General features: G+C 44.1%; 1 protein-coding gene across 1 annotated transcript in view; it reads right to left on the bottom strand.

Moving 5' to 3' along the window:
* Window positions 1-26,578, bottom strand: part of Acoxl (acyl-CoA oxidase like) — a 283,810-nt gene that overhangs the window by 132,021 nt on the left and 125,211 nt on the right. The window contains exon 11 of the mRNA XM_075962688.1: window positions 4,339-4,455. Within this exon, the coding sequence (XP_075818803.1) occupies window positions 4,339-4,455 (117 nt within the window). The remainder of the gene's footprint in view (window positions 1-4,338; window positions 4,456-26,578) is intronic.

Below are 26,578 nucleotides of genomic sequence, written 5' to 3'. Positions count from 1 at the left end.
TGGAACCATTACAGACAAAATGACTATGAAAATGTGTGTGGACATCTCAAAGGAGGCACATGACTTCTTTTCTCTCATGTATGTAGCCATGTAGCAATGAAATGGCTGGTATAGCAGAAGCAAGCAGGTCCCCAGAGCTTGCGGGCCAGCCTGCCTAGCCCAAATAGCGAGCTTCCCATTCACTGGGAGACTTTGTTTCAAGTAAATAAAGTGGACAGAGATGGAAGAAGACACCCAATGTGCTCCTCTGACCTCTGCATTTGAACACACACACACCTCTGCTCTGTTGAGCTGTCTTGAGATGTTGAATGAGCCTGTACATTGATGTGGGATTCTCCCTCTGTATGCTGTAAATATGCTTTATTGCCATTGGTTAATAAAGAAGCTACTTTCGGCCAATGCCTTAACAGAGTAGAGACAGGCAGGAAATCAGAACAGAGATGTAGGGAGGAGAGTAATGGAGCAGAGAAGATGCCACATAGCCTCCAGACACCTGCCCGCCTGCCAGAACCTTGCCAGTAAGCCACAAGCCTTGTGGTAAAGTATAGAATAATAGAAATGTGCTAATTTAAGATGTAAGAGCTGGCTAGAAATATGCTTAAGCTATTGGCCAAGGAGTGTTTTAATACAGTTCTGTGTGATCATTTCGGGTCTGGGCTGTGGGAAAACGAACAAGCAACCTCTGCCTACAGAACTAGTGCCAACGTGGCCAACTACATCCTAAGGGCTTGCTACACTATACACACTTGAATATGCACTAGTATTTATCTGAAATTTATCCTCACAGGTGCTGAGTGGAAAAAAATTCTCTAAATGACTGAATCCGGCTGAAAGGTAGAGATATTAGCATTTCTACACCCTTCCCTTCGCCCCTGGTCTGGAGCCAAGCCTGGACTGGTTGAGATGCCCATTCAGTTCAGGAGTAAATAAGAGGCAGATCCCAACAGTCTTTTGAGCTGGTGCACTGCAAATAGCATTATTTAAAAGTTGCTAGTTTCTTTCAAAACTAGGAGATTTTCTTTCTACAGCAAATCTCTCTAGATGGTTCCAAAGGGAGCTATCAGTCACCAGCTTCCCTGGCCAGCAATTTCACAACATGGAATCCCTGCTCCACACACTAGCAGAATGGTTTAAATGCAAAACTAACCACCTCCTCAGTCAAATAAGATGTCATTGAACAAGGTCATTTCACTCCTTTGTCGAATTAACCTATGAAGAGTCAGGCACTGTGAGATAGGAAGATGCCAAACCATGGACCCACAACTGCTATGCTCACAGGAGTCAAGTCCTCAACCAAGAACGCTGGTGTGATGATATAGCGGACTAGGCCACTCCTTATTCTCAGAGTCACTTGGAAGAGCTTTGTCTAAGAAGGTGCCTGTCCGAGTACAGGAAAGCAAGAGTGTGAGGGACAGGTGCTGCAGGGACATGGAGTGCACCTATAGGAGGGACCCGATGGGAGGACCGAGAGCTCAGGGACTGAGCTTGGAGTCCAGCAGTACAGCCCACGCGAGGAGAGCTACCAGTGAGCGCTCAGACTTCGTCACAGGCAAGAGGCTGCTGGTGAGGTCTGTGAAGAGGTCCGGGTTGGAGGTGGATGGCAAGAGTGTGGGACTGAAGAGGTCAGCTGGGGTGACAGGGGAAGGAGAACAGACTGTCAGGAGGTGGGATTGGCAGGGTGGGGAACAGAGGTCTGGGGACTACGTACCGCATTTTCTCCATCCCTCAGTTCATGTACAATAAGGTTGACTCCATAGCCGTGACTAATGCTGACATAAACATGAACGCTCAGATTAAAAAGGACAATGTTTGGGGAATCTTGTGGGTAATGGCCACAACAACCCACATGATTGAGCATTCAGCATTTTCCTCTGAGCACATCCAAATCCTCACTCATTTGATCTTTACAAAAGGCCCCTAAGTCGGGTTTTATTATTACTATTTTGTATGCGGAGTTGAGACAGAATTCCAAGCCACACACATAGCAAATGGTGGGATCGAGTTACGTAACCCCAGAAAAGCCCATGCCACTTCACCTCTGTCGTGCCTTTCTGACCACTCAAGACTTATTACAAGACACAGGGGGACAGGCGGGGCCAGCTGACCCGGGCTGCAGAGCGTTTTTGCTGCTTACTAACACCCGGCTTGGATACCTAAAGACCTGGCCCATCCCACTGTTTGAGGAGAACCCAAAGCTCTGAGCATTTCACCAATCAAGCCTCAAGGTACCCAGCCCCTAAAACGTGAGGCCAGTTGGCAGCAGCACACCTCCATCAAAGTTGGAACTCAAATCCCACAGTTTGATAACCTGTATGGAGAAGGAAAATGAAAAGAGGAGGAGGGGAGAAGCCAGCACAATTTTGGCCACGCTACAGTGAACTGGACTGGCTACTTTCTTAGAAGCTGAAGGGAGCGAGGCCTCTGAGGTTGACCTCTGACCTCCTCATACACATGACAAACAGGCAATATATAGTTAGGAATTTAGAAGGCCATGGAGCAATTGGATTGGTGATGTGTTCAACAATACAGCACCACACGTCACACAAGAATGTCTCTGTGATTTGGCATTAATTAACATTAATCCCTTGTCATTTCTCACCTTGAAACCCAAAGCTAGAACAGGGGCCTCTCTCAGCTGGAGCAAACAAAACTAAGCAACAGGAATAGAAATCAGAATGTGTGTTTTCTCAGCTGCGGTGGTGACATGCGGTTCAACTTCAAGGGATCCAGGAAGCTTCCCAGGGTGATAAAAATGGTTCATACTCAGTAGGGATGTTTGTTACACAGCTGTTCATATTTGCTTAGACTCACTAAATGATACACGGCAATTTGAGCATTTTACTCTATCCAAACTGAGTCTCAAAATTATTCAGAGTTAGAGCTGAGCTAGTAGTTTAGTGGTATAACACTAGTTTAGCGTGTGCAGCAGCCTAAGGTCTAATCCCGTGCACCCAGCACGTGCAGCAGCCTAATCCTGTGTTAGTTTTTGTCAACATGATGTAAAATCGAGTCAGCTGAGAAGAGGGAGTACCTTCATCAAACTGGCCTGTAAGCAAGTCTGTAGCCATTTTTTTTTGAAAGATGGTTGACATGGGAGGGCCCAGCCCACTGTGGGTGGTGCCACTCCTGGGCAGGTGGTCCAGGCTTGTATGAGAAAGGCAGCTGAGCAAGCCTTGGGGAGCAAGCCAGTCAGCAGTGTCCCTCTCTAGCTGCTGCCCTGACTCCCCTCAGTGATGGATTTGTCTAGAGAAGTGTGAGCCAAAGAGACCCTTTCTCCCCCAGTTTGCTTTTGGTTAGTAATTTATCACAGCAACAGAGTAGCAGGATGCCCCAGTACGGGAAGAAAAAAATCAGAAAATTTTAAATATCAGATGTTCGATGTGAGCTTGTTTTCTCAAGTAGCTTGTTTTGCCTGCCACAGAATTCATCGTTGGTACTTTCTGGAGTCCTGGACTTGCATTCCCTGCCTCATGTTATGAGAAGGCCCAAGGACTGTGGCACCCACGGGTCAGCAGTACAGAAGACAGGGCAAAGTTTCTCTGATGCCCATCGTCCTATAAAACCCAGCACACACTCATCAGCGTGTAAATTTTCCAACAAGTGAGAGGCTGTAAGGTACCCACTGCAGCAACCCCACTGAGAAACAGAATTAGCATGCTAGAAAAAAAAAAGAACACAGGACAAAGATGTAAAGTTTGACGTTCTTTTCCCTGTCCACATCCTTCTGGGTCCTTGTCATCTTAGACAAACCTTCAAGTTCCTTGTCTTTAGGATGTTAGGGGTGACAACGACACAGAACACACAGCCCAGGTCCTGCCCGAGTGCTGAGAGACAGAGCATCTGAAGGCATCGATCTATTAAAGCCTTTGGTGACCACTGGAGAGATGGCCGGGCAGTTCAGAGCACGTGCTGCTCTTTTGGGGGACCCAGGTTTGGTTCCATACCCACATGACAGTTCAGAACATCTGTAACCCCAGTTCCAGTATGGGATGCCCTCCTTAGTCCCTGTCAGGTACCAGTCACACACGTAGTACCAGGCACACGTGCAGGGCACATCCATACATTCAGGTAAAACACTCATACACATAAAATCAATCAAAGCAGAGTTTGTAAGAGCTTGCGGTGAGGGGGAGCGTGCTTGTGCAAGTACAGCATCCTTTCCGCTATTTCATTCAGCATCCCGCCTCTTCCCTGACACACGCTCACCACACATGCCTTGATCAAGTCTTCAGAGCTTTATCCTCGGTTTAGAAACTTTACCAGAAGTTGGAAACATTTTAACTGCTCAAATCTGTTACAGTTTCTCCTGGAGGAGAAGCACTCCCAGAGCCAGCTCACCTGCTTATGAAGGTCAGGGCCAGTGCGGTGGCCAGGTGAGACATCAGCCTGAGCGCCTGCATCTGGTGCTCGATGATCCTCACCTCTTCTTTGCCCTTGGGCCCAAACTGCCTTCGGCTAGAGAAAATGAACAAACATGACTTTTACCAAAACACAGTAAGTAGGTAACTTTATCTTCACAGCTGCCAGTGATGTTTCAAACGCTGCAGGATGCAGAAACCCAAATCTCCTAAAATGCGGTTAAGGCAGTAAGTTAAGATAGTCCAACCGTCCGAGGAAAACCCCAAGCAAGTTTTTTAGTTTTCCTAGAAATGAACCTTCCCACCAAGGGATATGTGGAAGGCAAAACAGATCTATCTACTACATGGAGTAATTTGTACTCCTTAACATTTACATGACATTTCCGAGCTTCAAGTGCCCCACAATCATTAATTATTCAGCTTTACTAGGTTTGTAACATAATTAATAGGACAGGAGCCGTAGCCTAGAACATATTTCAAATGGACATTCTCAACAAGGAGGGTGGTGGTGGCCTCCGCGCGCCTGTCAGATGCACAGGTGGATCATTACTCTCAGTCCTCCTAAGTCCCCTGCAGTGCTGCGTGGCGTCGTATTCAACTGAAGCCCCTGTGTCTTGTTACAGTGGCTGCAGGGCACTTGGAGGCAGGTGCATCTCATGTCTTTCCTCAATGCAATTCCTGGGACTGTCCCTGTAGCAATGCCCATGGGCAAACCCTGGTGCCGGCCAATACTCTCTGACTCGGGTTGATGATATTCTGCTTTGAAGTAGCCATGAACTTAGTTTTTATTTTTAAAAAATAACAGCTTAAACACACACACACACACACACACACGTTATCAAACATCCAAAACAAACCTATGTTATAGACACTATTGAGCCAAGGATACCCATGCACTTACGAGCAAATTTTTCAAAGTTTTAATCTTTGCACCTTTGAGGGTCACATCAGTTATCTGCATATCAGATATCCATATTATGATTCGTAACAGTAGCAAAGTTACAGTTTTAAAGTAGCAACAAACTTGATTTTATGGTTGGGATCACCACAACATGGGGAACTGTATTAAAGGATCGCAGCATCAGGAAGGTTGAGAGTCATTGGCATAAGGCATTTACAAATCACAACTTGGCTGTGTCAGACATGTGGGAGGGGAGAAGGCAAACCAACGCAGGCATACACTGGGCCAGAACGCTACAAGCAGAGTGAGCAGACATCCCTGGGCACAGTCTGACCACTCCAGACGGTTGTCCCAGGAACACTATTATCCCCTGCCCTTGGTCCATGCCCTTTCGCCCACACCATCTCCACCCAACCACAGCAGGGCACGGTCTCAAATGAGAGGTTGAGCAGTATGCAGGGTAACCTCTCAGTTCCAGCTGGATCATGATGAGTCCAAAAATAGAAAAAGAAACTTCATTTTCAATAAGGGTGTCATCATAATGTTAGGTTATTGCTATGGACTGAATTGTGTCCCCACAAAATTCATACAGTGAAGCCCTAATTCCCAAGTGACTATTTGGAGATAGGGCTTTTAGGAAGTAACTAAGGTTAAATGAAGTCATAAGGGTGGGGTGCTAATCTGATTTACCCAGCAAACCCTCCTTCAGCTCAGTGTGTTGCAGGAAGGTCAGGTAAGGACACTCAAGAGGACAGATCAGAAGACAAACTACACAGACACTGAATCTGCCGGTTCTTGGACCTTGGCATTCCAACCACAAGACCCAGAACCACAAGACATAGATGCTTATTGTTTAAGTTTACCCCATCTATTGTGTTTTTGTCATAGCAGCATAAATGGTCTCATGCAGTTACTTAAAATGTTCTATTTGTCCCCACTCTCTAGAGTTTTAATTCTGTTTTATAATTCTACTGTAGGTTTATTTGCAATTATTAAAGCCCAATTTTCACACTAGACATGGCCATATGCAGCCCCCTCCTCTGGGAGACAGCTGTGCCACCAGTACACTCGATTCTGGGCACCTGCCATGTTCAAGGTCAAGTCCCAGATATGGAGCTCATAGCCCAGAACACAGAGAAGACCCAGTTATGATGGCCCAGCCTTCCATCCCTGTCAATCACCAGTATTTCATCTTGGATTTCCAAAATATCATTTCATTTTAGGGTACTTTACTCACACAGAGATGGCAAAGGAAATGATCGATAACAACATCTTTTAGATCTTGATTTGCTGAAAAATCATGATAGCCGTACAATTTTAAATAGAGTTCCACCGAAGTTTCTGTTTCTTCAAGCAAGTCTTTGCTTTGGCACAGCACACAACAGATATACAATATGGAATGAATGGGTTTTTCAGATGAAGAAATGCAGGCAAACATGGCAGAGTGGCCTGGTCAAGACCTCAAGGAAGGTTTTTTGGATGCTAGATCAGTGTGGGGGTAAGCAGCTGCCAACTTGTTGACAACATGGCAGGATCTAGAGTCACTTAGGAGATGAGACTCTGGGCAAACCTGTGAGGGATTCTCTAGATTAGGGTTACTGAGGTGGGAGACCCACCCTGAATATGAGCACCATTCCATGGCCTGGGCTCCTAGACTGCATAATACAGAGAAAGCTAGCAGAGGTATTTATCACTTCCTTCTTCTGTACTACAGAAACAGTGTGACCAGCTTCCTCACACCCCCTGTGCCACGCCCTCCCCACCATGGCTCCCAGTGCCAAGCCTTCCCCACCATGGCTCCCAGTGCCAAGCCTTCCCCACCATGGCTCCCAGTGCCACGCCCTCCCCACCATGGCTCCCAGTGCCAAGCCTTCCCCACCATGGCTCCCAGTGCCAAGCCCTCCCCACCACGGCTCTCAGTGCCAAGCCCTCCCCAGCATGGCTCCCAGTGCTGAGCCTTCCCCACCATGATGGACTGATGTTTAAACTGGGAGCTAAAATAGACCCTTTCTTCCTTCAGTTGCTTTTTCTCCCGAGGGTGTTTGATCACAGCAAAAGAAAACAAAACTAATACAATCAGTTTCCTGGTGTGATTTGTGATGGTCCCACTTCTTCTTTGACTCTTATAGTTCAATATGGTAATGGGCACGGGCCAGAGAGACCACCAAGAGTCCACACAGCAGGCCTCAGACTATATCTCGTCATGTGGCAGGGAGATCAGCCAATCCACTGCAGGATTCTAGGTGATTTCATAAACTTGAGAGGTTTTACAAGGATATATGCATATATTTTTAGATAGTCTTTGTAAAATGGAATGATCCAGCAGCTGTGGAGTCTGCTCTCATGATGGGGTGTGCGGGACTTTAGGGCCACCAAACTGTTTGCTCAGGGCATAGTTATCTTTGCCCTGAAAACCTTCAGAGTGCCATCCACTCACTGAGTTTAACTGATGGCTCAGGAGGTACTGGCTTTCTAGCCCCATTGCCTTAGACGGTCTTCTATAGTTGTGAAGAGACATCACGACCATGGAAACTCTTATAAAAGAAAGCATTTAATTGGGGCTGTCTTACATTCAGAGGTTTAGTCCATTATCATTATGACAGGAAGCATAGCCACCAGACATGGTGCTGGAGGAAACTCAGACTTCTACATCTTAGCAGACAGCAGGAAGAGAGTGAGTCGCTGGGCCTGGCTTGAGCTTCTGAAACCTCAAGTCTGCCTCTAGTGACATACTTCCTCAAACACCAACTCCAGCAAAACCACACATCCAATAGAGCCACTCCCTAGGATCCTATGGGAGTCATTTTCATTCAAACTACCACATCCTTCATGGATGGGTTTCTTTTATTCGGCCACAATAATTTATCACCACCTTCTAACCTGACGATTAGTTCTTTGACACATAGCCGCACACAGGCATTTAAAGTATAGGAGCCAGATGCTTGGGAATCTAATCCAAATGCCCCTGTCTGGTATCTAGGAGTTAACTTGGGCCTTGCTTGAACCTTTAATGATTCTTTGTACTTTCTGTCCATGCAGGACTCACTGCCTCCACCAGCCTCAAACCCAACTGTCATATACCTAACTGGACTCATCTGTGGTGAACCAGCCACATGTTCTCTCTTGACACTGAGACTGTTTTGATTTTTCTCCCTCTCTTTAATCCGTTCCTTCAAAAACCCGAACAGAACCAAACCAATCAAAGCAAAGTGGCTTCTCCTTAGAATGCCCTAAGTATTCCCTCTGTGGTCCTCCCTCCAGTGCCAGTCTCTCTCTCCTTCAGTCTGCACTAACTGATGGTTGCTGATGCTTCTCCTCCCAGAGCCTTGCTGATCCTGGAGTGTGAGCCCCACCTCCCAGGGTGAGCTCATTCCTAAAGATAGCAAATGATGTCCCCATGATTGCAACATCCAAATGTAAGCTAGCAAATCCAGAAACCCCAATACCTCGTGTATAAGGCTATTACAATGTAGGGCACTGATGCCCAGCACAAGTCTCCCCAGGTGACACCCAGGGCCAGGTATCAGACCACTGAGGAGAGTTTCAAGATACCAGAGTGGTAGTATCAGGCCCAGTCTGCTTAACCTGCTTAGCCTGCTTAGCCTGTGTGGTCCATCCTTTCCTTGGCATCCTCCATCTCCTTATTGACACTACGGGTTCCCTATGAGGCTCTGCTGGGTGGACACCCCCTTTTTTCTAGGGCACTATGAACAATGAGCCACTTAAAGATGGCAATCTTCCTGACCTGTTGGCCTCCACATATCTGGAAGTTAGAACAACCTACATGTCTACGGTCTCTGCTATCTGCCTCATAGCTCACACCTGCTTATTTTCATGTGCCCCAGCCTGGCCTGGAACAGGGACTCCCAGAAAAGAAAGAAAGGAGGGCACACTGGATACCACATCATCTCAGCAATTGTACTCCAGCTTCCCACCTGCCACCCCCATTCTTTCCTGAAATGTTTACTTATTTATGGTTGTTCTGAACAAAGAAGTAACTCTGACAGTAGAGCTATGGTAGAAGCAGTAGACAGAATAGAAATTGATGAGACTGAGAAAGCAGGAGAGAGGAGCCAATCCCTGTAATACCGACAGCCCTGCCCTGGCTTTCTTATAGGAGAGCAGAAGGAAACCAGTGGATATACAGAAAGTGGGGCACACCCGCTCCTTTCCTCAGATGCTGACAGTCTCCAAAGCACTGAACGGGAGTTTCTATTGACTCTTTACCTATCTGATACTCTACCTGGTTTTAGAGGTGGCACTAGAGATTAATGACTCTTCTGCTCAGAGATGCCAACAGAGATTAGTCCTAGGACGGCCACTATTAGCCCCAAGCTGGTTGGCTAACTGCAAGAGAAGCAGCAGATAAAAAGGAATATTGAGTCTCCGGGCCGTAGAAAGTATGGCCCACATGGCAACCTTGCCCAGCCATTCTGAGTCACCACCCTGTTCATGCTGTCAGGACCCAGTTGGGCACACTGAGGGTTCCTTCCCTGGTTGCCAGCATCTTGGCATGCTACCCTGAACACAGCTCACTGGGCTGTAATCCCTGCAGCTGGCCAGCAATTACTGCCTGCCAGACATTTTTATTGTTCCAAAATATGATCTATATGGATACAATATTCTTCCTGTCTTTTCTTCCACTGGGTTACTATTTTTTTTTGTTAAAAACACATGTAAAGGGTATATTTTTCTCTGTAAACACAATTCTTATTTCAGCACTCTCTCCAAAGGAAAATAACTCAAATCACTTAGCTTTCTCCTGATCCTTATAAAACTAAGAGCCGTGCTGATATACACAATGATAGCCACGTGAAAATCCATCCAGGCCTCAGAGAGCTGAGAATGATGCTTTTTAGAATATAGATCTGAAAGGCTATTTCTGGACTCCAGCAACAACTAAGGAATGGAGGAAACATTTATTTTCGGTTGTTGCATTTCATCCCTACTCAATTTTGAACACGGCTGTTTAAAGCAACATTCGCGGGAAGTGACACAGCTATTAATCACTAAGGCAGCTACTGCAGGCGCAGCCTCTGGGGGGGACCGTGCTGCCTGCCTTCCCTGCTCTCCCTCTGGTCTCTTCTCCCAAAGGAGGCCAGTGACCTACTAAAAAGATAATTGCTTCCCATGTTTCCTGCTCCGAAGCATCATTGCCTCAGTCTGCTGTGAATGACATGCAGTCACCGTGGAAGGAGGAAAGCCTGCGTGGCTGAGCCTCTGTCCTTCACCCTCAGTCTCGGGGTACAAGCCAAGGGTGCAAGCTAGTTCACAGGCATCTCCTCAGCCAGGAAGGAGAGGAAAACTCACTTCGTTCAGTGTCGTGGTGCTGACCTCTGCAGATAGAAGCTGGGCCTCAGACACATATCCATGGCCACTGGGATTTATTAATAATTCAATTTCAGGCTACAGTCAAGGGAACCGGTGAGTGTCCTCAGTGGGACACCCACACCCCATTCCCATATCACTTTACAGAGATACCTCAACCTGTCAGAGAGCCCCAGCCCAATGCTTTCTGTTTCTCCTCTCTTAGGGGGACACTCCTAGGTTTAGAACTTAGCATGCAACTATTTGTACAAATCAGAGAGAGAGAGATAGAATTTGTGTGCAGTGTGTGCATGTGCGCAGCACACATACATCTGGGTATACGTGTCTGTGTATGTGCATGTGTGCAGCACGCATGTATGTCTGGGTATATGTGTCTGTGTGTGTGCATGTGTGCAGCACACATATGTCTGAGTATACGTGTCTGTGTGTGTGCATGTGCGCAGCACACATATGTCTGGGTTTACGTGTCTGTGTGTGTGCATGTGTGCAGCACACATATGTCTGGGTTTACGTGTCTGTGTATGTGCATGTGTGCAGCACGCATATGTCTGGGTATATGTGTCTGTGTGTGTGCATGTGTGCAGCACACATACATCTGGGTATACGTGTCTGTGTGTGTGCATGTGTGCAGCACGCATATGACTGGGTATATGTGTCTGTGTATGTGCATGTGTGCAGCACACACATATGTCTGGGTATACGTGTCTGTGTGTGTGCATGTGTGCAGCACACATATGTCTGGGTTTACGTGTCTGTGTGTGTGCATGTGTGCAGCATGCATGTATGTCTGGGTATACGTGTCTGTGTGTGTGCATGTGTGCAGCACACATATGTCTGGGTATACGTGTCTGTGTGTGTGCATGTGTGCAGCATGCATGTATGTCTGGGTATACGTGTCTGTGTGTGTGCATGTGTGCAGCACACATATGTCTGGGTTTACGTGTCTGTGTGTGTGCATGTGTGCAGCATGCATGTATGTCTGGGTATACGTGTCTGTGTGTGTGCATGTGTGCAGCACACATATGTCTGGGTATACGTGTCTGTGTGTGTGCATGTGTGCAGCATGCATGTATGTCTGGGTATACGTGTCTGTGTGTGTGCATGTGTGCAGCACACATATGTCTGGGTATACGTGTCTGTGTGTGTGCATGTGTGCAGCACACATATGTCTGGGTATACGTGTCTGTGTGTGTGCATGTGTGCAGCATGCATGTATGTCTGGGTATACGTGTCTGTGTGTGTGCATGTGTGCAGCACACATATGTCTGGGTATACGTGTCTGTGTGTGTGCATGTGTGCAGCATGCATGTATGTCTGGGTATACGTGTCTATGTGTGTGCATGTGTGCAGCACACATATGTCTGGGTATACGTGTCTGTGTGTGTGCATGTGTGCAGCACACACATATGTCTGGGTTTACGTGTCTGTGTGTGTGCATGTGTGCAGCACACATATGTCTGGGTATACGTGTCTGTGTATGTGCATGTGTGCAGCACACATATGTCTGGGTATATGTGTCTGTGTGTGTGCATGTGTGCAGCACACATACGTCTGGGTATACGTGTCTGTGTGTGTGCATGTGGAGGCGAGAGGTTGACATCATCTGTTTGTCTCTATTCTTTCCCACTTACGTTTTAAGCAGGGTCTCTCACACTGATGTTTTGAGCAGGGTCTCTCACTTAGCTAGAGCCTGATGCTGTGCTCAGGATGCACAGCCAGCAAGCCTCTGGGCTCTGCCAAATTCCATGCCCCCAGAACTGGAGTTATATGCCACCGTGTCTGGTTTTTAGGTGGCTTCTAGGGATCTGAACTCAGCTCCTAATGCTTGCATGTCACACACTTTACCCACTGAGCCATCTCCCCAGAATCAAAACCAAAGATTTTAAGGACCCTGTCATAGCACTGTGTAAATCTAAGATGTCCCTATGAGCTCATATTTTAACATTTGTCCTCCAGCTAGTAGTGTTATTTTAGGAGGGCCATGGGCCCTTAAGGAGAGCCTAGCTGGTCACTAAGGGTGGACACTTAATGATTACAGAAGAACCTGGTTCCAGCATTGTCTCCTTTGGAAATGTGAGGAGACTCTACTACACATTCCACAATAAAGGCCTTTATGCCTTCCTTGCCGTGATGGACTGAAACCTTGAGTCTAACTAATCCTTCCCACTTATATTTCCTTAGTTGTTTGTGTGGAGTGTATTGGGCATGGCTACACTAACACAAGCATTTATTGAACCCAGAAGACTGGGGTCCAACTACCAAAAACCTGGCTTCTTATTATCAAATAATGTATGGGTATCAACACCCCAATTCCCAGCTTCAAGCCTTGCCACACTCAACCTTATCTGATTCCCATGGGGTCAAGCTTGGCATCAAAATGGGGACTGGCTTCCCAAAATGCTATTTTTGTTTAAAGCTGAATGCCTAATGGTTTTCTCTTTGGACTCTGAGAAATCCTGCACAAAACATCATACTTGACATGTTAGATCTACCAGGTTTTAGCTGTCACTCTTCAGCTAAACAATTTTCCATCCATCTCTACAGCAGATGAAAGAAGTGTGTGTCTGCAGGTCTACGTGTGCATAGATAAACATTGCTTTCCCAGTGGCCTTGGGCAGAGGAGATGGCTCAGTAGATAAAGTGCTTGCTTTGTAATCACGAGCACCTGAGTTTGGATGTCAGCCAAGTCAACCTTAGACAAATACAACCTCTGGTGGTTGGGAGGAGACAGGCAGATCTGGGACTCCAGCCAAAATGGTAAGCTCCAGGTTCAGTGAGAGACCTTGGTTCAAATAATAGTAATAACAAAAACAAAGTAAAAAGGGTTGAGGATGGCGCCTGGTGAAGACCACTGTCCTACACAAGCACATGCATTATTGCTGCACACACACATACACATATACACACACACACAAAAAAAAACCTTAACTGTAATTAGTATGGAAATTGCTCCCAAGAAAGCTTTCAAAATAAAATTCTAATCTTGTAAACTCTCTAGAAATAACATTTGGGTCTCCAAACATCCTGATAGTGATGGAGGAGGGATGTCTGTGAACCAGCTTGCACAATGACCTTGCACCCCAAGACATCTCAAGGTCAAGGGCAGATGCTAGACACACAGTTCTTCTTCCAATGTGCGATTAATGACAATGACAAGTTTTAAACATGGGCTATTCAGTGAGAATATACAGAAAGATATGTTAGTTTATTGCTGGAAAGTCTACATGGCAAATGAGGACAGTGGCCCAAGCCTACAGACAGAGATGCTGGAGCCTACACGCCACTGCTAGTGTGCAGCTCTTTAGGAAAGAGCCGTTGCTATCATTCTCCCCATCTCCCTTTCTCGCAGATCATGCCAGGTCTCTACCCAACAGGCAGCACACAGAAGTTGTGGTCAGTATCTGGCAGGGCCCAAAACTTTGCTCTCTGAGATGGTGAAGACCATTTTCATCATTGGCACCGTGGCAGCAGCACAGAACGGAGCATCCTGCAAGAGTCCGGAGTGCTTAGGAACAAGGCACTTTTTCCTCTGAGTCAATGGGTGATTTAAGGAGCTCAGATGCCCTTCAGACCAGAGATAAGGACCCACAGCACTCTCCCTGTGTTCTCCTGAATAGGTTCTTTCTGACCAAAGTCACCATCTGACAGAAAAGACCAAAAGTAGGCTCTCCTGCAAGGAGAGACTGGCCAAGATCCCTGTTCTTCTTTGAGGGTTCTTTTATTTAAATAAAAGTAGATCGGATCTATCACATTCTTGTTCAAAGAAACTTCTTTAACACAAACACCAAGGAACATAGCTTCGTTTCTGGTCAATATGCTCTTGTGCTATTCTGGTGCCTGTTGTTGCCGGTGGGAGGCCATCCCAGGACTGAGCCATCACATCCCAGTTTATATCACTGGTGGGGCAAGGGGCAGCAGAAGAAATGTCTGTGGAAGCTCAGGCTTAGGACCATGCACACCTAGCTTGGGACCATGCACACCTGGCTTGGGACCATGCACACCTGGCTTACAAGAGATGCAGATGATGTCAACTGTGTGTGGGTTGTCTTGTTCAGGAAGTCTGTGAGCCTCAGGTTCCTTGACTATAAATGGGCTTAGAGTGACAGCCAAGTGAGATAAAGCTACATGCCTGGTATATCAGATGTTCAAGATACAGCAAGGGCCACCATCACAGTCCTTACCATTCAAACCACAGTCTTCAAGATAATCCGCCAGTCTACTCGTCCCTAAGAAAGTGATTAAAAAATTTCCCCAAAAGTTGTTTTCTTTATTCTGTCCACCAAAGCTTCTATAAAAAAGACCTTTCAGGCAAAGGAGAAAGTCTGATTCCAGCATTCAGTTAAAAAAATGAAATTGGTCTTCACAGACCTTGAAAGAACAGTACTCAACTTCATATGGAAAAGCAAAAAAACCAGGATAGCCAAAACAATCCTGGACAATAAAAGAACTTCTGGAGGCATCACAATCCCTGACTTCAAACTCTACTACAGAGCTACAGTACTGAAAACAGCCTGGTGTTGGCGTAACAACAGACAGGAGGACCAATGGAACCGAATAGAAGACCCGGATATCAATCCACACATCTTCGAATACCTGATTTTTGACAAAGAAGCAAAAAAATATCAAATGGAAAAAGAAAGTATATTTAACAAATGGTGTGGGCATAACTGGATATAAACATATAGAAGAATAAAAATAGACCCATATCTATCACCATGCACAAAACTCAAGTCCAAATGGATCAAAGACCTCAACATAAAGCTAAAGCCAGCCACACTGAACCTTATAGAAGAGGAAGTGGGAAATACACTTGAAAGCATTGGCACAGGAGACTACTTCCTAAATATAACCCCAGCAGCACAGATACTGAGAGAAACAATTAATAAATGGGACCTCCTAAAACTGAAAAGCTTCTGTAAAGCAAAGGACACGGTCAACAAGACAAAATGACAGCCTACAGAATGGGAAAAGATCTTCACTAACCCCACCTCAGACGGAAATCTGATCTCCAAAATTTATAAAAAACTCAAGAAATTGGTCACTAAAAGAACACATAATCCAATAAAAAAAATGGAGCACAGACCTAAACAGGGAACTCTCAACAGAGGAATCTAAAATGGTTGAAAGACACTTAAGGAAATGTTCAACATCCTTAGTCATCAGAGAAATGCAAATCAAAACAACTCTGAGATTCCATCTTACACCTGTAAGAATGGCCAAGATCAGAAACATTGATGACAACTTATGCTGGAGAGGTTGTAGGGAAATGGGAACACTTCTGCATTGCTGGTGGGAATGCAAGCTGGTACAAACCCTTTGGATGTCAGTGTGGCGATTTCTCAGAAAATTGGGCAACAACCTTCCTCAAGACCCAGTAATAACACTGTTGGGTATATATCCAAAGGATGCTCAACCGTGCTACAAGGACATGTGCTCAACTATGTTCATAGCAGCTTTGTTTGTCATAGCCAGAACCTGGAAACAACCTAAATGCCCTTAGACCAAAGAATGGATAAGGAAAATATGGCAGATTTACACAATGGAGTACTACACCGCAGAAAAAAATAACGACATCTTGAATTTTGCAGGAAAATGGATGGAGCTAGAAAACATTATTTTGAGTGAGGTACCCAGACACAGAAAGACAATTATCACATTTACTCACTCATAGGTGGTTTTTAAACATAAAGCAAAGAAAGCCAGCATACAAATCACAATCCCAGAGAACTTAGACAACAATAAAGACAGTAAGAGAGACATACATGGATCTAATCTACATGGGAAGTAGAAAAAAGACAAGATCTCCTGAGTAAATTGGGAGCATGGGGATTTTGGGGGAGGATTGAAAGGGAGGTGAGAGGCAGGGAGGGAAGCAGAGAAAATTGTAGAGCTCAATAAAAATCAATTAAAAAAAAGAAAAAATGAAATTGATGAGAAAGAAGGCACACTAATGCTCATGTTAAAAAGTATATGTGTGTCTGTAAGTATGTTTGTCTCTGTGTGTATATGTGTCTGTATGTGTATGTCTCTATATGTTTTTGTGTATATGTGTGTCTCTCTGTGTGTGAGACTGTTTGTGTGTCTATCTATGTGTCTGTGTGTATGTGTTTGTCTGTGTCTGTGTGCTATGTATTTGTATATATCTGTGTATGTGTGTATGTCTGTGTGTGTATGTATATCTGTATGTGTGTCTGTGTGTATATATGTGGTATGTCTGTGCATATATCTGTATGTATATCTGTGTGTATATATGTGGTGTGTCTCTGTGTCTATCTGTATGTGTGCTTGTCCGTTTCTGTGTGTGCTGTGTGTTTATGTATCTGTATGTGTCTGTCTGTATGTTTGTGTGTATGTGTTTGTCTGTGTCTGTGTGTGTGCTGTGTGTTTGTGTATATCTGTATATGTCTATGTGTATATGTGTATATCTGTGTGTATATATGTGGTGTGTGTCTGTGTGTATCTGTCTGTCTGTATGTGTGCTTGTATGTTTCTGTGTATGTGCCGTGTGTTTGTGCGTATCTGCGTGTCTGTGTATGTACCTGTGTGTCTGTATGTATGTGTATGTGTGTATATCTGTGTGTGTCTGTGTACATATATGTGGTGTGTGTCTGTCTTTGTGTATATGTATATATATATATGTGTGCTGCATGTTTGTGTGTGTCTGTCTGAGTCTATGTGTGTGTATCTGTGTCTGTGTGTGTGTCTGTGTGTCTGTCTGTGCTACATGTCTGTGTGTATGTCTATGTGAGTCTATGTGTGTGTGACTGATATCAGCTGCCCCCTTTATGTATATTGAGGAACAGCAGTGATTTTTCCCTCTGAATTCCAGGCTGAAATAAGATGGACAAAACACAGCTTGAAGATGCTGTGGACAAAGCCATGGAAGCAACAGATTCTTTTCAGAGCCAATCAGCTGACCTTAGTGAGGAGCCTGAGTGATATTTAGTTGGCTACCACACAAGGGAAATTAATTTACTTTTTCAGAACTACAGCCTTAGCAATAGCTATGAGTGACAAAAGTTGGTTAATGTTGGGCATCAGGACTGGGCTTCCTTGAGCTGTATCCTAATGACTTCAAAACAAATCTACAATGTTGTAAAATGTGGAGACTTGGATTACAGCTGAGACTCTTTGGCATGGGTTAATGGCTTCACTGTTGAAGTAGTCTCTATCTGAGATCCTGTCTACAGGGTGACATTCTCCCTGGTCACACCATCTCAGGATATTGTAGCACCTCAGCTGCTCAGGTGAGGAATAGATTCCTGTTGGGAGCCAGGCCATCATTCTCTCTCTTCTCCATCTACAGCAGGTGCAGCAGTAACTATAGGCATCGATAACCTGAACAGCCAGCCAGAGACTCTGGTCTCCCCAAGGGGACAGAGACAAACGCTGAGCCCTGGTACTCAGCACCCATCACTGAAGATGGACACTAGGTGACAGAGCACCCATATCTCAATGCCTCAGAATAGCCTTGGCAACAAGAACATTTCCCTGAGATAATTAAAGGATAGCTGGCATCTCCACCTTCGCTCAACCCACAGCCTTAAAGGTAAACGGTGTCTTTAGGCTCTTAAAAAACACCACAGCCTCTCAACCATAAACACGGACTAACTCTCTACAGAGTTAGATCTTTGTCTTGTTTCATCAATGTTTTCAGAACACAGGTCTCATGGACATTCTTTTTTCTTTTCTTTTCTTTCTTTCTTTTTTTTTTTTTTTTTTTTTTTGGTTTTTCAAGACAGGGTTTCTCTGTAGCTTTGGTACCTGTCCCGGAACTAGCTCTTGTAGACCAGGCTGGCCTCGAACTCCCAGAGATCCGCCTGCCTCTGCCTCCCGAGTGCTGGGATTAAAGGCGTGCGCCACCACCACCCAGCTTGGACATTTTCTTAAATGTGTGCCTAGTAGTTAACATTTTTATGGAATTGCGCAATCCTATGGCACACAACGACTATCTCTCACACACCTCTCACACCTCTCACACACCTCTCACACCTCTCACACCCTCTCACACCTCTCACACACCTCTCACACCTCTCACACACCTCTCACACACCTCTCACACCTCTCACACCTCTCACACCTCTCACACACCTCTCACACCTCTCACACACCTCTCACACCTCTCACACCTCTCACACACCTCTCACACCTCTCACACACCTCTCACACCTCTCACACCTCTCACACACCTCTCACACCTCTCACACCTCTCACACACCTCTCACACCTCTCACACCTCTCACACACCTCTCACACCTCTCACACCTCTCACACACCTCTCACACCTCTCACACCTCTCACACACCTCTTACACCTCTCACACCTCTCACACACCTCTCACACCTCTCACACACCTCTTACACCTCTCACACCTCTCACACACCTCTCACACCTCTCACACACCTCTTACACCTCTCACACCTCTCACACCTCTCACACCTCTCACACCTCTCACACACCTCTCACACCTCTCACACCTCTCACACCTCTCACACACCTCTCACACCTCTCACACACCTCTCACACACCTCTCACACACCTCTCACACCTCTCACACACCTCTCACACCTCTCACACCTCTCACACACCTCTCACCTCTCACACCTCTCACACACCTCTCACACCTCTCACACCTCTCACACACCTCTCACACCTCTCACACACCTCTCACCTCCCTCTTTTCTTGCTCATTTTTTCCTTCCCCCATCCCTTCTTCTTCCTGCCCTCTTCAATTTGTTTTCTTTGTTTGTTTTGGTGTTTTTGAGACAATGTTTCACTGTGTAGCCCAGGCTAGCCTTGAATTTTTGGTGAATCCCCTGCCTCAGCTTCCCAGACTACTAGGATTACAGATGTGCACAACCATGCATGGCAGGAATTTTACTCAGCTACCATTTCAGTCTGTGAATGAGAAATATGTTCCGTTTGTTTCATCTGCGAATGTACTGAAATGTCACCTTGCTGCATACAGAATTCTGGTTTAATGGCTCTTTAATGGTTGGGAAATGGCAAGCCACTTCCTGTGACCTTCACCGGCTTCTGATGAGAAATCTGCTGTGATTGTTTCTCTCTTCTGCTTTCAAGAGTGTTCCTTTTTTTTTTTTAGGTTTCCAATTTTTCTGCAATGTGTGTGCACATGAATTTCTCTGAGTTACCCCTTGTAGATAGGATCAACTTTTTGAATCTGTAAGTTATGACTTTTTGACAAGTTTGGGACTTTTTATCTTTATTCCAACTACATTTTCACCCTTGCCATCTTTCTCATTTATGTCTGGACATAAGCACACATGCATTGAGTCCTTTGTCGCAGCTCTGCAGGTTGCTAAAGCTCTGTTCTCTTTGCTAGTCTGCTCTCCTCTTCCAGCTCGCTGATTCTTTCCTCTGTACTTGTTTAATATTTAAATTTTAAATGACTCCCATTACTTTATTGTGTGTATGAGGAGGTGCCGTGGTGCATGCGTGTGGACGTCAAAGGACAACTTGTGGGAGGGAATTCACTTTGTCTCCTTCCACTGTGTGGGTCCGGGGGATTGAACTTGGGTTATCAGATTTTGCATGAAACACCTTTATCATTGAGGCATCTTAGGGATGGGGAGATAACTCAGAGGAAAAGTGCTTGCTATACATGCATAGGGACCTGAGAGATCTTGTCTCAAAAATAAGGTGGAGAATCAGCTACTGGTCCCACATGTACATATGTGTGTGTATGTGTGTACATATATATATGTATATATATGTATATATATACATATATATGCACACTCTCACACACATATACACAAATGCTGTAGAATAATCTTTTATACTCAAATTGGCTTAATAAAATGCTGATTGGTCAGTAACCAGGCAGGAAATATAGATGGGTGACCAAACTAAGGATGATGAAAAGGAGAGGGTAGAGTCAGAAGTCACCAGTGGATACAGAGGGAGCAGGAGATGAACATACCATGATAATAAAGGTACCACCACATGGCAGAGTGTAAATAAAGAAAACGGGTTAACTTAAAATGTAAGAGCTAGTTAGTAATAAGCCTGAACTATTGGTCAGGTATTTATAATTAATATAAGCCTCTGTGTAATAATTTGGAAAGTGGCTTCCAGTTATTTAAAAACTGGCATGTGGGATAGAAATGCTCAAATATAAACTAAAAATAAAAAAATGATTTTTCAAATCATTCCAGCATCTCTATGATCCCTGTGTTGGTATCTCCTTTTTTCCCCATTCTATTTGAGATTTTTCTGGGTCATAGAGTAATGAGTAATTTTCAACTGGAATACCTACATTTTAATGCTACATTAGGAGTCTCTGGGTCCTATTTAAAATTCTGGATTTCTGGCCTGTTGTGGTCTAGAAATGAATTATTATTAAGAAGCAGAAGTAAAAGCCCAAATGCCCTTCTTGGCCCCCATTGACTCTCAAGTCACGCTGGGTCAGAGTCCTCCTTCTCTTTGGGTAAGTGCAAGAGTTCTAGCCCTTCATCTGATCCTTACCAACCCAGCAGTGGGTACAGCATCATCTCTGGTAGGATGGATTAGAGTATAAATCCTCCAGGTCCCTGACACCCTGCAGCAGGAGGGAGAAGGAGCTGCTAGGTGGAGTAGATGTCTAGGTCTCCCACAGTATCACGACCACACAAGAGGTACTCAGCCTGGTAACAGACTTTATATAATCCACTATAGACACAGAAGGCAGAGGCCTAGCCCTTTGTTGGTATGGGGTAGGGATGGTGTCATAATTCTTTGTGCGGAATTAGACTACACAGAACAGTATTATCTAAAATTTTTCTGTCTTGACAGGTGTCCCTTGACTTAACCTTTAATTAAGGAAAACAGGCTCAGGGTGTGTGTGTGTGTGTGTGTGTGTGTGTGTGTGTGTGTGTGTGTGTAAGAGAGAGAGAGAATGTGAATATGTTTTGTAACTGTGTGTATATATGTATGTGCTTGTTCCTGTGTGTATCTGTGAGGTATGTGAGCATGTGTATGTGTTAATGTGTGTGTGTGTGTGTGTATGTGTGTACACATGTACATGTGAGTGCTCACTGGTGTTTCTGGGTCATCAGCTCCCCTAGTAACTACTCGGAGACGTGTGAGATAGAGAAACAAGTGGGAACTCCCTACAGAGTCTTCCCTCAGACCGTGAGGTCCCAACTGCTGCCTTTTTGTCACCTTTCATTCTCCTTAGATTTCCTACATGACACCCAGAGTTCACAGATGTCCCCAGTGGAAGGAGCAGAGAAATGCACATTTATTCTTATCTTCCTGAAGGCAGTCTTATTTCCAGATTCTCCACATGACATATAAAGATGAAAGTTAGCAAGTCTACCATTCTTCAGCTGCTGGAAGTATGGAGAGTGGCAATATTAGATTTGTTGTCCTCTCTGATGAATAGGGACGAACAGACAGAGAGGGAAGATAGAAGACTGTGCACTGGCGTCAATCAGAAGGGACATGTCATATGTCCTCTACTTTTATAAAAGATGCACCACCAATTAATGTGATACATCAGTAATAAAAAAACTCATGGAAATCAGTGTGAAATTATGAATACCTCAATGCAAAGGAGACAAGTGTAGGTGTTATAATTAAAGTGATAAACTCACTAGCATATACTAACATAAGCAGCTGTGAGTATGTCATGAGGGTTCTATGTGTGCTTTTCTTCTCTCCTAAAGAGTTATTATTGCAAATAACTTTTTTATTTATTTTGTCATTAAATATATTTGAAGCTATATCTTCAGTATTAATTTCTTAGGAATAAAATGTACTACTACATAGAAAATTGCAAGTTTTTCTTAAAATTCCTGAGACATGTCACCAACTCACTTTCTAGAAAGATTCCATCAGTTTTGATTCCTTCTCCTGATATGTAAATCAGCCTATCTTAAAACACTCCTGCAGGTCCGAGTAGTATTGTCTTTGCTAAATCATCAAAATAAAATGTCACATCACTTAATATGTTTTTCTTTAGTTATATATAATTATATGTGTAAATAAACACACACACATATGTTTGGATAGTTGGGCAATTAGTGGAACTGTTTAGAAAGAATTAGGAGATGTGGAGAATCAGAGAGAGAGTGTGGAAGCAGTCGCATTCCTAGCCAGGCCCAGAAGCATCAGAGAGAGAGGGTGTCAGACAGCCACCCTGGCCTGGCCTGGAAACATCAATGAAAGAGTGTGGTGGCAGCCACAGTGGCCCAGAAGCATCAACAACAGCAGCTTCCAGAACTATATTAAGAAGTCTCTCTTGGGAAAGAGCACCTGTGTCCCAGCCAGCATCCAGTGCCATTCTCTGCAGGAAATACCTCTCTGCATCAGCAACCACTGGAGCCACAGACCCGCCTGCACATAGAGAAACGATCACCAGAGCCATGTCCCTACCAGTCCCTGGAGGAGCAATCACCTGAGGCTCTGCCCTGACTGCTCCTGTAAGAGCAATCAACAGAGCCACAGAGAAGCAATTTCACCAATTGGAGAAAGAGGCATTCCCTGAAGCACAGGCTCCACCTTTACTGACTAGAGGAAGAGATGGGTAGATAGCAAGGTAAGAATACAGTCAACAACATAAAGAGAAATAAGTACCAGGAGAAACTAGTGGTTCTACAACAGCAAGACCTGAACATCCCAACGTAGATGAAGCAGAAGAAAATGGCCTTTAAAATAACTTTGTGAACCACAGAGAAACCCTGTCTCGAAAAAACCAAAAAAATAAAAAAAATAAAATAAAATAACTTTGTGAAGATGATTGAGGCTCTTAAAGAGAAAAATGAAAATTTTCCTTAAATAAATGAAGGAAAAGACAAACAAAATATTGGAATATATCAACAAATCCCTTAAAGAAAACCAAGAAAAAGCAATCAAACAAAAATAGATCAAGACTTAAAAACTGAAATAGAGGCAATAAAGAAAACACAAAATGAGGGATTTATGGAAATAGAAAATCTGCATAAATGTCCAGGAACTACAGATGCAAGCATAAACAACAGAATACAAGAAATGGAAGATAGAATCTCAGGTGTTGAAGATATGATTGAGGAAAGAGATTGGTCAAAGAAAATGTTAAATCTAATAAATTCTCTTTTTGGGGGGAGGTTTTCAAGGCAGGGTTTCTCTGTAACTTTGGAGCCTGTCCTGGAACTAGCTCTTGTAGACCAGGCTGGCCTTGAACTCACAGAGATCCACCTGCATCTGCCCCCATTGCTGAGATTAAAGGCATGCACCACCACCTATCAGCTAAATCCAACAAATTCTTAACTGAAAATTTAGGACACCATGAAAAGACTGAACCTAAGAATAATAGGAATAGAAGAAGGAGAAGTCCTGCTCAAAGACACAGAAACTACATTCAACAAAATTATAGAAGAAAACTTTCCAAACCAATAGGACATGCCAATGAAAGTACAAGAAGCTTACAGAACACCAAACAGACTAGACCAAAACTCCCTTCATCACATAATAATCAAAACATTAAACATACAGAATAAAGGAAGAATATCAAGAGCTGCAAAGGAAAAAGGCCAAGTAACGTGTAAAGGCAGACCCATCAGAATCACACCTGACTTCTCAACGGAAACTCTGAAAGCCAGAAGGCCCTGGTCAAGCATTATACAGACACCAAGAAATGACAAATGTCAGCCCAGACTGCCATATACCCAGCAAAACTTTGAATCATCATAGATGGAGAAAAGATATTCCATGCCAAAACCAGATTTAAATAATAACTATCCACAAATTCAGCCATACCCAAAGTACTAGAAGAAAAACTCCAACCCAAGGAAGTAAGCTACACCCACAAAAACACAGGCAATAGATAATCCCACAGCAGAAAACCCCAAAGACGGGAAATGCACACACAATACAATAACAACAAAAATACAGGAACTAGCAATCACTGGTCATTAATACCCCCTAATATCAATGGACTCAATTCGCCTATAAAAAGACACAGGCTAACAGACTGGATACAAAAACAGAATCCATCCTTCTGCTGCATACAAGAAATGCAGCTCAACTACAAAGGCAGACATCATCTCAGAGTAAGGGGTTGGGAAAAGATTTTCCAATCAAATGGACCTAAGAAACAAGCTGGTGTAGCTATCTAAATATCCAACAAAACAGACTTCAAACTAAAATCAATCAAAAGAGACAAAGAAGGACATTTCATATTAGTCACAGGAAAAATCCATCAAGAGGAAATCTCAATTCTGGACATCTATGCTCCAAATACAAGAGCATCCACATTAGAAAAAGAGACATTACTAAGTTTAAATCATACATCAAGCCCCACACACTAATAGTAGGAGACTTCAATACTCCACTCTCACCACTGGACAGGTCTGCCAGAGAGAAAATTAACAGAGAAATAAAGGAACTAACAGATATTATGACTCATATGGACCTAACAGACATCTATAAAACATTTCATCCAAACATAAAAGAATATACCTTCTTCTCAGCACCTCATGAAACCTTCTCAAAAACTGACCACATATTCAGTAACAAAGCAAACCTCAACAGATACAGAAAAGTTGTAATAACCCAATGTACCTTATCAGATCACTATGGCTTAAAGTTAGACTGCAACAACAATGCAAGAGAGAGAGGAGAGGGAAGTGGCCGCTTTTTTAAAGGGAGAGAGACCACGCCCCAACGGGCTGGTATCTCAGCAGCTATAGGCTGGAGGAGGGGGAGGACCCCCGCAACACCTCCCCCTTTTGTTTAAATAAGAGAGTTCTAAACCTACTATGAAATTATATACAATAAGTACAAATATCCTATTCTAACTAGCTTAGGTCTTGTATAATAAATAACTTGGCCAAGTCATGAGAGAAAGTAACTACATTTATATAGTCTTCAACCTCATCAAAGATCTGAGAAGGGAAATAATGTTACCTGGGTAATTAGGAAGTTCAGTAAAACAACTTCCAAAACATGCAACAAATCACAGAGACAACTAGCTACCTGGGCAATCACCCAAAGTCACGTTAGCAGCGTTGAAGCAACCAACTTTGGCTAAGGCCTAACATAACTGACATACCATTTTCAAAGGCAAGCAACTTTTCAAAACTATCTTACCCTGTCTTGGCAGGATATGACAGTCCTGTTTTATCCATTGATGCATGCTCTGTATCTCTGTCAGTGGTTGAGGTATGGGCATTTCTTTGCCCAAAGGCCAGTTCTGCCAAAAAGAAAGGCTCCAGATGGAGTGTCTTTGGTGCTCAACATTCTCTCGGGAATAGAATGGTGTTGCCAGGAGCAATTGTGTCTCACTACCACAAAACTCTGAGTTAGATTAAAGGCCATTTTCTACAGCTCTTTGAAGAAGTTGAAGATTATCTATCTATACTGAGTATAATCTCTATATATCTAAAGAACCTGATTAGTCTAATTATAAATGACAAACTTAGGGAGTGTCATATATCAATCTGTTGATTTCATTGGTTAAGTAATAAACAAACTGCTTGGGCTCATAGCTTAGAACATAGGTGGGTGGAGCAAACAGAACAGAAAGCTGGGAGGAAGAGGAAGTGAGGTAAGACGCCTCAGACAGAGACGCCATGCTCCTGGCTCCTGGGCAGAGACGCGATTCAGCTCCGACCCAGGATGGACGTAGGCTAGAATCTTCCCGGTAAGCACACCTTGGGGTGCAACACAGATGAATGAATAGAAATGGGCTAAATTAATATGTGAGAATTAGCCTAGAAGAGGCTAGATAGAAATGGGCCAAGCAGTGTTTAAATGAATACAGTTTGTGTGTTGTTATTTCGGGCATAAGCTAGCAGGCGGCCGGGGTGCTGGGGATGCAGCCCCGCTGCTCCTATTACTACACTTCTCAAATTGTTCCACACAATAGAAACAGAAGGAACACTGCCAAACTCCGTTTTATGAGGCTTCAGTTAGCCTGATACCCAAACCACAAAAAAAATACAACAAAGATAGAGAATTAATCTCCCTCATGAACATGGATGCAAAAATTCTCAATAAAATACTGGCA

Source organism: Microtus pennsylvanicus, chromosome 2 (assembly GCF_037038515.1).
Source record: "Microtus pennsylvanicus isolate mMicPen1 chromosome 2, mMicPen1.hap1, whole genome shotgun sequence".
Classification (NCBI taxonomy): domain Eukaryota; kingdom Metazoa; phylum Chordata; class Mammalia; order Rodentia; family Cricetidae; genus Microtus; species Microtus pennsylvanicus.
Note: the sequence above shows the minus strand (reverse complement) of the source record. Positions and strands in the feature narration are given on the sequence as shown.